We start from the raw sequence: 14,472 nt of genomic DNA, 5'->3' as shown, positions 1-14,472 counted from the left end.
AACGTTTTGTCATAACATTATAAAATAAGATATTCAACAACGATAGTCGATTGTGAACTAACTAATCATACAAGTAATAAAAATTATGTATAAAGATAATTTCCAAAGTAGGACCAAAACCATATTTGAGCTCCAACATATAATCCGCTATTTCTCATTTTGGTTTCAGCTCTTAAAACAAATCAATTAACTAAATCTGATTCGACTGTACATTCATCTTCAGTTTCGGATCAGATACTGTATTAAACACAAAAGGTTAATGGGGAAAATAAAGAAGGAAAATATAGTTCAGGGGTTTAAAAAAGAAGAGTAGTTTCATCGGTACTATATTTATAGTTTTAATTGCAATTTTTGGTTCACAACTACTTTATATTTTAGTTAGGGTAACTATTTGATACATTAGTGATGTTTTTCATTATTTTTCTTACAAGTGATTTTTTTAATCAATAAATCGATTGAGAGCTTTATTAAAAACTGAAAGCAGTAAAACAATACAATGAGTCCCTAAAAACGGAGCGTTTGGGGAAAACAAAACACGAGAAAAGGAAACCCCCCCCCCCCCCGATTATTAAAGATTGAAGTCCGATGAAAAGCTAAAAACCGAACATAAACTGAAGCAAAAGGAAGGAAAAAAAAAACATGAGCTCAATCGACAGAGATTCTTCAACCTCTACAAAGATCTCATGGGGTTGGAATGTAGCAGAAGAATGAATCAGGGGTAATGACAGATAAGATGGTAAGCCCCCTGAAGAAAAAACTAGTGAGGTTGCTTCTTTTCTCAAGGAGGGTCGATGAACCGCCGATCAGAATTTGCTTCTTACAAGTGATGTTAAGAATTCACATCAACTGGAGTTATTATGTTCTATGCTCATTTATCTTTAAACTGGAGTTTATTACTTACAAGTGTAATGCATTTAAAAGGATAGAATTCAAATGTTTTGAATGGTATAATTCCATCGTGCAATAATATCGATGAATTCAAATGGCAAACAAACCGGTTCAGATAGAAATGTTTTCCGACTCCGATTCTAATACAACTTTTAATGAAATATCAATTTAAACCTGAATCTTTATTTCATTCACTTTTCTTTCAACTTTTGATGAAATATCAATTTAAAATTGAGTTTTTTATTTCATTCATTTTTCTCTTACATTAGAATTACCAACTCTCTTAACCTTAGAATACGATCAAATTCATCAACCACTCTTTCGTTTATTACTATTGTTGATCATTGTTGGCTGTTATTACTAATGGTGATTAGATTTTAAAAATTTTAAATTAGCTCCTTCTGACCCCTTAAACTTTAATAAGGTGTTCATTTCATGAGATGTCACGATATAAATTTATAAAAGTATAAAATAATAATAAAAAATTCTCTTAATATTTTTAATAATAAATTTATTTTCTAATAGTTATCAAATAACTGGTATCAGTTACTTACAAAAGACAGCCATTAACAGGATAGCGCATGCTTTGACTATAGCCCATTAGTTTATGAAAATTATGTATAAGGATGAAAGAATTTTGAAATAAAAAAAGTAAATGGATAAAAACAGAAAAAAACCAATTAAATAAAGAAAATGATTGAATTGGAATCATATTTATTATCGAATATATACTAATATTTTATCACTTACATTAATATATTACCAAAACTTTGTTGCGAGTGAAATTTCTTTCACTATAGACTTTTTCCCATCGCACACTCACATCTAATCATGTACTCTAATCCAATATTTTCAGGTGTATTATCAAAGAGTGAGAGGAAAGCAATGAAAAAGAGAAAAAAGAAATAAAGAGAATAGGTGTAAGTTGATATATCAGTCAACAAAATAAAACAAGCATTTAAGACTTTTCTAAGCTACTAATTTTAATATTATTTTTATTGATATTAAAAATTTATTTATAAATTACTAATCATAATTGATAATTTATAAGGCTTAACATAAGTAAATGATAATAAAAGGAAGTCTGCACTGATTATCAGAAAAAAACTATTTGAGTTCAAAATTACTTGCGTTAAATATGATTTTGAAAAAAATATTAATTGAGTGACCAAAATAGAATTTGCAAGAAAAATATGAGACTATATATATAGTTTACCCAAGGATAAATTTGTGTTAAGATTGTAGCCCAGAAAACAAGTCTTGAAAACTTCTGAAAGCCCATCAGCTTAAGGCATCTTTGATAAAGTCATAAAGAGAAGATGATAAACTTCGTTATTATTATAGCCTAGGCCTCCAACTTGATATAGGTGAGCAGCTATTTTTCAACATTATTATCATCAATTTCGTTTTTCATCCTACTTTCTATACCAAATCTACTACTTACTCTGATTTCTCCAAATCTCCAAATAAAAGCATAACACATGCTTAAATAACATTCAATCTTATGTTTTCTTAAATGTTATAATAATAATAATAATAATTAATCATTTTTTCTCTTATAAAATATCGATGTTGAATATATAGAGAGAGTAATATGTTAATATGAACTCAATATGTTGCCTTAATGGTAAAATAGAATATTATTCTTCCTAAAGAATTAGAGTTTGAGTAGCTGCAATTGCGGTGTATACGTTGTCAATAGATCAAAATAATTATAAATAAATATTACATTGTAATCATCCCAAACTATTATATATATATATAATAATAATAATAATAATGTTGGTATTTTTTTCTTTTTAAATTTTTAGAACGAATATGTATAAGTTGTCCACAATTTGTCTCTATAATTTGTTGTATATGACACATTAACATTACCAAATATTCTTTGACTTATTATAATTATTGGTTCATTATTAATGTTTAAGCATTAATTAAAGATTTGAAGAGGGACATAATAATTAGTTTCGACGTCAAGTGAGAAAATGCAATGGAAAGATCACTTTTTTCAAACCTAAGATCATCATTTAAATTAGCAGAAAGCTGACAAAAGGTGAAAATAAAGGAAGAGGCGTGATTCATGACTAAAACCCATCTTTCAAGAATAATGGGAATAGAGACATTATTTGTTTGAAACAGCTTCATAATTAACCACGATGTATATACATCGTTTAACAATTTAATATTGTTTGGGGTTTTCAATAAAAACACCTAATAGAGGTTGATTTTGTTGATGTTGATGCAGATTGAATATCTTATTACCTAGTGCTCGTGATGTGGAGAGGGCGGTAGAAATATAGAAGATATATATAGGTGCTTTTATGTTACATTAAATGTAATTTAGGCCTAAGTTTTGCATGTATTCGCCTGTTGTTTGTTGGATTAAAATTCATAATTGTTAATATACATATATAATGTATAATGTTATTATAAAATATGACATAAAATTAAGTTATCAATTATGTTACATGTGTTATAATATTAAAATGTAATGAAATTGAAGTGTAGATACCATAAGTTAAATTTATAATTTGATGAGAAGTAGAATTATAAATACCTAATAAATTGACCTAATATTCATTCTATATAAAAATATAGTGGCTCCAAGAAATAGGTTAATTTGTATTACTCTTATCTCATCATAAAGTTTTTACGACAATAGAAAACATATATTGTTGGAAGATCACAACAAAAAAAATATTCAAATATTTCAACATATTAATTAATTTAGGTGCGCTTTCGCATCTAGTATTTTATTTTTGATGATTTGACATAATGAAAAAAAGAGCTTTGATTTTATATCATTTTGGTTCTAACATTATCATGCTATAATTTAGGTGTTCTTGTGCTATATTTATTTTTGGAAAACTAGTTAGTTACCCAACTATTAGGGTTTCTCTATTTTGATCACTAAACTATTTTTTTTTAATAGTCACCAACACTATAAAAATTTATTGTTTTGGTCATTGGTCATTAACTAGTTAATGAAGTTATTGGAGTGATAGTTTTTAATTAGTATAATAACATATTATGTAACATCTTTTATCCATTCCGCTCAATTAAAAGAATAAGAGATGTCACATATAAACAATTGAACAACTTCTGGTTATATTGAAAATCAAATCAAACAAAGCTCGGCTTCAAATATCAACTAAAGGACCTTATTGTAACATATTTAATCATATAAATACTTAAGCAAAAAATTTCTCATTTACGACTGTCAAACAACATCAATTTAGACATGTTAAAGTAGGGGTATCAGTATCTCCCGATACATATCGATACATTGGTATGGTATTGATACTGTAACACCTTTAACTCGTCACTATTGACTATATCATGCATACCGACACTTCCAAGGATCAGACATAATTATCACCAACATAAAGAACTAATTGAACAATATATTTAAGACATTTCATGTGATTAATATCAATATTGTTCATGCAATATAAATTTGCCTTAGAATAGTAATGATACTAGATGAACGCTATCATTACCAAATTATTATTTTAAACATCAAAGCTTGATTTAGTGACGATATCTTTACCAACATCGATATTGTACAATACTAATATTAAATAATGACATCGTTACTCTTTTAGAGTTACTAAATTTGGATCTCACTAACGAGTATTGATATTCAAACATTTGGCATTAACACGACATATGTGATATTAATACTCCATGCCAGTGTTAATACCAAATAATCATTCAAAGTTTCATATTTAGCCTATGATATCAATACCATATGCACCAATTAGTCAAAATCTTATATCAAACATGCTCAAAAGTGCATCGAACTTGGCCTATACTATATGCAGCATACATATTATATAATGGTGTACCAATAATGTAACATAACTTGAATTTCATTCAAAGTTTCATATTTAGCCTATGATATCAATACCATATGCACCAATTAGTCAAAATCTTATATCAAACATGCTCAAAAGTGCATCGAACTTGGCCTATACTATATGCAGCATACATATTATATAATGGCGTACCAATAATGTAACATAACTTGAATTTCATCAATGTTTCACCCGCATACTAATGTAGGTAATGTTATGCATGATTATTGGCTCATATAGAGCACAAACGGTGGCAACCATTTTATTGGTAAGTTAATAAGATATGTGATTTTATTGCTATTGTCATGTATTGTGATCATTGTTTAGGGCTTTCCATTTTATACCATTGGTAATTAAATTAAAAAGATTTAATCTGGTGATTAAAATTAAAATATAACAATAATTGAGTGACTACTTATGTAATTTACCCTATACTTAAATCATGGTCCACGATGTAGGGCTTAATTTATTGTATGAGCTTCTCTACAACGTGAATATCAATATATTGAAATTATTGTTATCATTTTATAATCACAAGCACTATTTTGCAGACATGTATTTTCCTACAGCTTATAAGCAGAAACTATGATGTGATATATGAGGAATTCATATGCTAAATCCAAGCATGATACAATGGGCAAAGAACACTTCCAATTAATGAAATATATATATTTTACATGGTTCAATAATCAAATGTTACAGATGAAAAAAAGCCCTTCGTTTTTGGAGAAAGTGGCAAATAAATCTTACATTTTACACGGGAATTTCACACAAACCACGGACCCCTGGAAAAAAAAGGACGAAAAAAGCCAGACCCAATTCTAAGAGAAACCACAGACCCAATTCTAAGAGAAACCACAGACTATCTTCCCAATATGTAGATAAGCATAGACCAATATAAAAAAGATTATGATGTTCGATCAAATTCGTAGAGAAGAGAGAGATTTCACTGATACTGCATCAATGTTGATGAAATCTCTAAGCTCTCTAAGAAACCAAAATCAGTGAATTTTGTAAGCCTTGCGTCCGAGGAAATAAACGTGATCTCACTTGTAAGCCACGCAAAAAAACGAGAATAGAAGAAAAACCCCGTACCATGTAGGCTGCACCTCACAGAGAAAACCCAAGATTTTGGGAACAAGGTGGAGATATGGTCTAAAAAAGAAGAATAGATTTATGAGAGCCTTGGTTTCCCTTAGAAGATTAGAGGGGAAAAGAAAACAAAGAAAATTAACTTAAAGATATTTGTGGAAATTAGAATCAAGGATGCAGAAACTGGTGTCACATGAACTTCAATAAAGCCACTCTAATGTCCTTAACAAGATCCTTCACTGTCATATTGAATTCAGAATCTTTCTGCAAAAACAAATGGTGTTGGTTTTCATTGTTAATGATGAATTCAGTTTCGTTCTTTTGTATAGCGGAAGTTAAAAGATGTGCCCGTTAATTACCTTGGCAATTATGGTTATGTCGAGAGTGGAGTTCCCAAAAGGCAAGGCACTGCTATTAACAACAGATAGATGAAGGTTCTCTATTTCGCTTAGTATTTTGACCACGAAGCCTTTGTGTCTCTCGCAATGGATTCGGATGAGAACATCGTTGTCGGAGACTCTAGCTTCGATTTCAGGCAGTGCTGCATCAGTCGCCTGCCCTTCGGAGTTGTCATCGCATGAAGAAGATTCATCGTCAGCCGATAACTTGAATTTCTTCACAAAAACTACAGATTCCACGGTTCTCTTCTTGGTTTGCTCCTCCAGCACCTTTAATCGTTCTTGAAGTTGTTTCACATACTTGATAGCATCCCCAAGAACTGAAGCTTTATCCATCTAAAAAAATCATGGTTTCAGTAAAAGAAGTACTAATTCATTAATATATATAAGAAAGATTAATTTGTGGTACCTTCTTCAAGCCGGGAACGATTGCGCTGAGAGCTATGAAACGCTGGCTAAGTTTTTCTCTTCTCTTTCTCTCAGCCATGATGTGATCTTGAGCCAGCGAAGGGGTTCTTGTCATCGAGTGAGTCCTCTTGATCCCATGATTACTATTGGTTTTTGGTCCATAATTTGTGTTGACGAGAGGTGAAAAGTCCATATTTCCGGAGGATACTGTCTCGTCTTTAGGGTTGTTGAAAGAGTTGTCAATATTATAAAAGTGGTGAGGAGAGGTAGATGGCAGTGAAGTGGAGTTGTCAAACGAAAGCATTTGAGAGGTGGGAGAGGAAGGTTTAATTGGAACATGACGGGTGGTTTTGAGATGTTTTGCAGGTTTGTAATCAGGAGTTTCAATGGATGATGAACCGCTAAAAGTGTCGGCGTTCTTGGTGTAAGACGAATAGCTCTCGGAAGAGAATGATTGCTTCAAATTCCCTTCGACCATGGCCGTCGCAAAATCATCTGCGGTGGCCAGTTCAGCTAAAGAGTTCATATGACATTGGTGGATGATGTTGTATTCATCCATTCCCTGGATATTCAAGACCCCAAATCAATATATATTACATAAAAGCACGAAAATATTAAGTCCAAACATCTTACCAATTCAGATAACCATTTAGTTGATGAAGAATCCATAGTTGTGGCCAGATGTTTATCTTAGAAGATAAAAAACAATTAAAACTCTGCTTTTCAGACAAGAAAGTTGAACGAGAAAACTTCAGCAATTATTCTGAGAAAAAAAGACTCATCCTCTCATTCCTCTTATAATTGCTTCAGCTCTTCTCTAACCCACGTTTATAATTTTGTCCTTACTGTAAACCCATTATTAAATTCAAGCCTGTTGCCCTATCTATCTTCATCAATTGAGTTGGAATCGTGGTCACTGCTCCCAATGATAAACATTAATAATAAGTTGATGTTAATAAATTAATCCTAATTTGATCCAAGGAAAGATTGCGAATCCCCAAAAAAATGGAATACACTGAAATAATTATTGAATTATTCATTCAAGTCCCTGTCAAGATTTTTTAAAATTTTATGTTTTAAATTTTCTTTTATAATTTTCAATGATTATTTGTTTTACAATTACTAGAAAAGATGCTTATCACAAACATCTATAAATTCGTAAAATTTTAAAAAATAAAAATAAGTTATTAATAAAAAAAATATTTAAATTATATAAAAATATAATTTTTTTAAAAAAAATGACAATTCCACTAAGCGTTTCTGTTGAAAAGTTTATTACCAATATTTCTTTTTCCCGAAAACAACTGTGAAACTTAGCACTGTGGCTTTGTTTAATAATATATTTATTTTTGGGCTTCTTTCAATTCAATGTACCATTCAGACAATCACACTTACCCAATTTTATCGATGGCCCATTCCATCAGCTATTAGTATAATGACATACTTCAAGCCAAATGATGAATGGTTCCTAAATTTTTGCATGTAACATTCATGAAGATGTAAATGTAAACTTATCGATAATCGTCTTAATTCCATAACCAAATTATCAAACTATAACTTACAATTTTTCCTTCATAAGCCTCTTAAAAATAAGAAAAATATTACTTGTTAAGACTTTTTAAAACTATATGAAATAAAAATAAGTAGAGAGCCTTTATCTAATAGAAAAAAATAACTAAATTACCTAAAGTCTTGCATGTACAAATTCATACAAGATTTGAGATTCAAATACCAATAACTCGTAAAATAAGACAATATATGTGTAAATAGGGACGAATACAAGATCTTATACAAGGAGAAAAACTTTTAAATTTTTTGGAGGATACAAAAATGAATTATCAATTAAAAATAAAAAAATATCTAATATATATTAATTTAAAATTTTCAAGGAGATGACTGTCCCTACCTACTCTCGTTTGATCCATCCTTGCATATAAATGAATCTAATGAATAATCTCAACCGTAAAGGAGATTAACACTTAATTGGTGGGAGTCCCCAAGATTCTTGCTATTATTTGTACAAAAGATTGCGTGCAACCACCCGTTGATATTCTTGATTTTGTAATTGCCAATTTCACATTAATTTTCTTTTTTTATTATTTATATCCTTACTATTCGATTTTTAAAAAAAAAACAAATCTAAAAAAACTATAAAAAACTTTATAAGAAGAAAAAAAGTCACATTAGGTGAATATATAGAAAGTTACATTAACCTCTTAAAATGTAATTTATCAAATGTATTTGTAAATACAATATAAAAAATGGAATGCCTTACTCTATTATTAATATATATCATATATAGAAGTGTAAATTCATATATTTTTTCCAAAGATATATTATAGATAAATAAATAATAAATTATTTAATCATGATCTTTTATAGAGACGGTGATGAAGTTCCCGAAACAAGACAAAAAAAGTCGCCCCATTTTAGATTAGGTACCACTCAAAGATTGAAGGGATAGACCCATATCTTTGGATAATATTTTTCTACTAAAGAAAAAAAAAACCCTCAAGAATTTGGTAGCACCCTCAGTATTAATAAAATTATTGTATAAAATAGTTTGTTTAATTCCCACGAATGGGGCACTAAAGAAAGAAGGAATATCTTTTTGTTTTTCTGCTTAATTTTTAACACTGTTGGTAGCTGATTATAAGACAACCTGGCTAAGGTTATAGGCTTATAGCACATCATTATCTAAATTTCGTTTCGAATTGGAACCCTAAGTTGTCTTTATCTGGTGTCCTGCTTTGTTGGTAGCTGATTGTAAGACAACCTGGCTAAGGTTAAAGCACATCATTATCTAAATTTCGTTTCGAATTGGAACCCTAAGTTGTCTTTATCTGGTGTCCTGCTTTGTTGGTAATTTTGCAGTGTTGTTGGGTATCCAACAACACACACAAAGGTCCCATTTTCAAACATGGTTCCACCAGCAATTACATCTAATATAATTTTTTTTAAAAAACAGGATTATTTTATTTTTGAATAATTTAGTATGACTATAATATAATATTTGTTCAGAATTTTGCTTACTTAATTGATAATATATACCTTGCAGACGCAAATGCTCGAATATGAATTTTCTGATGAGAACGACATTTCTTTTACCATTGAGATAATTAAATGAGTTCAAATTAAATTCCATTAGACTATATTTGTTATATTATTAATATAATTTATATATTAAATAGAATTTTTAAAAAATACACATTATGAATAGAGTAAATATAGGGATAGTATTATTAATATAATTTTTATTCATCCAATAGTCTTAAATATGTGTAAAACTAAAAGAGTTCTACACAATATAAGTGAATTCTAACCTATTAATATATATACGTGTGTGGGATAGAATCCTGTTACACAATGTAGAACTCTTTTAGTTTTACACATATTTAAAACCGTTTGATCAGTGAAAATAGATGTTTGATATTAACAATGAAAAATATTTACTGAGAAAAAACAAAGCGTCAATCACAATTATCTATTTTTACTCATTCAATGATCCTACATCTGTATAAAACTAAAGAGTTTTACATTGTGTAGGTGAATTCATCCATATATATATATATATATATATATATATATATATATAACAATGCGCTCAAGTCTGACGTAGGATGCATGGTTCTTATCCTAAACTTGTTTGCATGATCTTGCACGAAACATTACAGTGCACTTGGAGGCAGAAAAAAGGTTTAATAATTATTGTTGTTCCCTCCGCTGATCCAATGCGGTTTGTTCGAAGTTTAATAATTATAACAAAGTTTTCATACGATAGAAAGGAGAAGTTCAGAGAATGAACCTCTAGAATAAACTTTGATCACTCAGTGACTCTTCATCTACATCAGAAGAGATGAATGATCAAACTATTGACCAACCTCCCCGTTTATTACATTCTAAACCACTGTTATTTATCACCTCACATGTTTTTTTATCAATATTTGGTGCGATGAGTGTGGACCAACATACATAAGAAGGAATCGGTTATATAAAAAAATCAAACATAAGAAGGGATTTTAATTCAAAGGATGGCGAGGATGGGTTGCCGGAGGGGAGTCTCCAGCCGGGGAAGGGCCGTCCAGGGGTTGGGGCTGGGCTTCGGTGTAACTCTTCGGATCCTGGAATCGTAGGGGTTCTCGATAGCGGAGCTGCAACATCTAGGGAGCCTAACATTAATTACGTGCATGCAGGGCCGGTCCAATGAGTTTTAATGCCCTGGGCGAGATAACAATTTTATGCCCCTATACTTGTACCGTATAATAGACAAAACATAAATAATTTTTTTAAAACAAAAATGTAATAGAAATTATAGTCAAACAATATCAATACTAATACAAACCAAAACCTACAAGGCTACTAAAACGATGCTTCGTACATTTTTTGAAGCAAAAACCTCTATTATTTTACGATAGGGGACCTGGAACATTGTCTAGAGAAAAAAGATATGGTCTCTTCATGCCAACCGCCTACAAGTTGTAACCAAATTTACATAACATCAAAGGTTTAGAAGAGAAAGAACGATGCATTCCTGAACTCAAAACTTAGCTCAATCTGCTCATGCAGATACTTTTTAAATGTGGTAGTTGGCAAATTCAAAGTTCGAATCTTAACATAAGTCCTTCTCTATCGGAAAAGTTTAACGAGGTAGTCGAAGAATAGGAAAATAGATTCCAGATGCTAAATACAAATCCCGGGCCGATTCGTTACTACACTTCGAGGATGGGTTTATCATAGGATTAGTTCATGCCAACCACCAAATTCACACACTATAGAGAAAGAATAAGCATTCCTAAGTGAACTCGAAACTCAAATGGTTCATGGTCATCTTCAAAAACTGGCATCTAATAAATTCAAAGTTCGAATCCAAGCATAAATCCTTCCCCTATTAGATAAGTTTAACCGAGTAATCTAAGAATAAGAGATGCTAAATGCGAATCTCGGGCCTATTTGATTCCAAATTCGGATTCATTTGGCATAAAATTCAGAATATAAACATCAAGAATTTCACAACTAACAGCATAGTAGTAAATGGAAAGAATTGAAGGGAAATTGTGCACAGGTAATAAGTTGCCGACAAGTTTTCGGTAGAAAAAACCTAGATCAAAGGTAAATATGGTTCTGTAGTATTTAATGTTAGATTTATGATTTAAACAGATAACTACTTTGTTCAATCAAGTTCTTAATGCAAGATCAGTCGTTGGAATCTCAAGATCAAAGTGCAAGTCAAGGTGCCAGTCGAGAACAAGGTATTGATTTTATATCAAACACGTCATGTGTTTCTGTGTTAGATTTTGACCTGAGAAACATAAGTTTACTCACTGTGTTAGATTTGGAAAGTTTCTCAGGGCCTTTAATGTCCATTCCATGGCTTCCAGCGTAATATAGCTCAGCCAACTTGACAAAGTTATATACCTTGCAGTTTTCAAAACAACAAAAGATTTACCAATTGTGTGAACATTAAATAAAGGATCAAATTTTAATGCCTGAAAATGTACCTTGTCCCTGCATCTACCAGACTACCACTCACTATAGCTGTAGGGAAACATTTGGCTACCTTTCTCACCGTCTTTCTCATCTGGTGTACACAAAGCATGTGAAATGAATGTCAAATTTATAGATGAGAAGTACCCAGAAATTTTATGCAAATAATAGTCGTGGTGTCATGTGAACAAATAACTAACCTTCTTAGACATAAAAGCTTGATCTGGATCTGCAACAATCGGAGAAAGAGTGCCATCGTAATCTAAAAACATTACTATTTGTTTCCCTTTCGAAGTATCTATTATCTGCTCGAACATATCCAGCGCCGATGGATGGTGCAGCTAAACAATTTCATCAACCACAGAAAGTCAGAATCTTTATTGCCTTTGAAAAAAATGAAAACCCATTTTGGTTCAAGGCTTGAAACAGGTAAGAACTCACATTCAAGGAACCTTCATCATCGGCAATGAAAGGTGTAGACTTAATATGAGTTGGGAAGAAGCTCTCATGGAACCGACCCATGCGCTAACCCTTGCTCCTGCACTGATTTCAAGGTTCTGAAGCAATTTCTTGCGTGAAATAGAGAGAAAACAGGGTGGTGCAGGCGGTTTTTGTGTTGATTTTGCATCAGAGACCACATTTTGACAAGCGGCCATGTTCTTTGGTATTTCTTCAAGGAAACTCACTGCAACAGCCAACGATAACCCATATTCAGGACCGTGTAACATAGAAATTAAGCCCTAGAAAATTGCCCCCAACATGTTGCCCTCCAACATGCTACCCTGGGCCGTCGCCCATGTGGCACATGTGTTGGGCCGGCCCTGCGTGCATGGGATCGACACTATTATTACACGTGAAGCTGAGGTGTCAAGGGATGGAAGCAATGCTGGACACGTTGGGATTATTGAGCCTATTTGTTGTCTACCGGTTATAAGTCCAAAGAGTGTTCAGAGCCCAAACGAGCAAGAACCCTTGAGTCCGCGAACTGGGCCAAAATCTGACTCTGTTAACACAAAGGTCCAAAAATGGTCATTGTTGGACCCTGTCGAGACCGTTCAGGTGGATTGGGATAATATGATAGTGGCAGACTCTTTGGACTCTATTCATGGGTCCGAACATATTAGTGTTACGGTGGAAATGGTCCTGAACAGCCTAGGTACCTTGGTGGTCGAGGAGCTTCGAAGGGGTAAGAGTTGTTTGGGGTCGCAGGCCTTGGGGTGAGAAGGTAATACAGTGGAAGCAGGGTCTCCAGCAGTCAACGATAGTCGGGGTAAGCTTGAGTGGTTTTAACCCGAGCCACAGAAGGTGCATCAGAAGGCAGATTAGAGAAGGGCTGGAGGCTAATTCGGAGGCTCAAGGTGGGACCCAATTTTCCGGTTTGGGTGAGGCGGGGTGCGAGTCGGAGGCGTGTCGTGTGTGGGAAATGAGCGAGAACTTGGGCATCGTTTTCAAAGGGGGTAAGAGGCTATTTTGGAGAAAATCGTGGAGTTGGAACAGGAGAAGATTTAATCAGGTACGTAGGTTCTTCCACGGGTTATAATGTTAATGATGATGAGTTTGTCTCTAATTTGTTGGAATATTAGAGGCCTCGGGGGAAGGAGAAATCGAGAGCTGTTAGAAAGGTAATTCTAGGTCAGAAACCGAAAATGGTGTTCCTACAAGAGACTAAATTAGAAGAGTGTAAATCAGTCATAATTCGGAAGTTATGGAGTAAAGCAAATATTAGTAGTTGTTTCTCGCCCTCAATTGGTTCGGCCGGAGGTCTGATTTGTATGTGGAATGAAGATGCTATAGAAGTCTCAAACCAGATTGTTAAGCATAGGTTTTTGGCTGTGCTTGGGCGTTTGAGAAAGGTAAATGTACTGTGTGGGTTTATTAACGTTTATGGCCCATCAGTGGAATAAGAGAAGAAAACGTTCTTTGATGAACTGCTTGAGTTTATGGGAGCTTACAACATTCCATGGGTCCTGGGAAGGGATTTAACCGGTGTACTGGGGTCGGAGGAGAAGGTAGGTGGTCCGGTCATTCTGTCATCGTTGGAGACATTTAGGGAGTTTGTCCAAGATGGTCAAATTGTGGATCTTCCTTTGAAAGGTGGCTCATTCACGTGGAGCAATTTTTGGGATCCCCCAACATTGGTTAGGCTGGATTGGTTTTTGGTAAGTGGTCAGCTGCTTTCGATGTTGCCAAGTTTGGATCAGAGGCTGTTGGAGAAGTCAATCTTGGATTACAATGCCATTATTCTAGTTGAAGATGGAGTAGATTGGGGCCCAAAACCCTTCAAAATTTTCAATTACTTGGTTGAGGAAGAGGGTTTCGTTGAAATGGTCTCTACAAATATTGAG

General features: G+C 32.8%; 1 protein-coding gene across 1 annotated transcript; it reads right to left on the bottom strand.

The window, feature by feature from the left end:
• Positions 1-5,466: 5,466 nt before the first annotated feature.
• LOC120206815 (transcription factor bHLH25-like) lies at positions 5,467-7,384 on the bottom strand. The gene is made up of 4 exons (XM_039206394.1): positions 7,277-7,384; positions 6,645-7,205; positions 6,197-6,571; positions 5,467-6,101 (listed from the first exon to the last, which is right to left on the bottom strand). The coding sequence occupies exons 1-4, from the start codon at positions 7,310-7,312 to the stop codon at positions 6,027-6,029; spliced, it is 1,047 nt and encodes a 348-aa protein (XP_039062325.1). The 5' UTR covers positions 7,313-7,384; the 3' UTR covers positions 5,467-6,026.
• Positions 7,385-14,472: the final 7,088 nt, after the last annotated feature.

This window comes from Hibiscus syriacus, unplaced genomic scaffold (genome assembly GCF_006381635.1).
Source record: "Hibiscus syriacus cultivar Baekdansim isolate YM2019G1 unplaced genomic scaffold, ASM638163v2 tig00014064_pilon, whole genome shotgun sequence".
NCBI lineage: Eukaryota > Viridiplantae > Streptophyta > Magnoliopsida > Malvales > Malvaceae > Hibiscus > Hibiscus syriacus.
This window is presented reverse-complemented; position numbering and strand designations above follow the sequence as displayed.

What these genes read in the sequence shown, in the direction of transcription:
- LOC120206815 (XM_039206394.1), bottom strand. Translation starts at nt 7,312, where the DNA reads ATGGATTCTTCATCAACTAAATGGTTATCTGAATTG. An exon ending in TCGTTCCCGGCTTGAAGAAG is followed by an intron (nt 6,572 to 6,644) that starts GTACCACAAATT and finishes TGATTTTTTTAG; the next exon opens with ATGGATAAAGCTTCAGTTCT. An exon ending in ACATAACCATAATTGCCAAG is followed by an intron (nt 6,102 to 6,196) that starts GTAATTAACGGG and finishes TTGTTTTTGCAG; the next exon opens with AAAGATTCTGAATTCAATAT.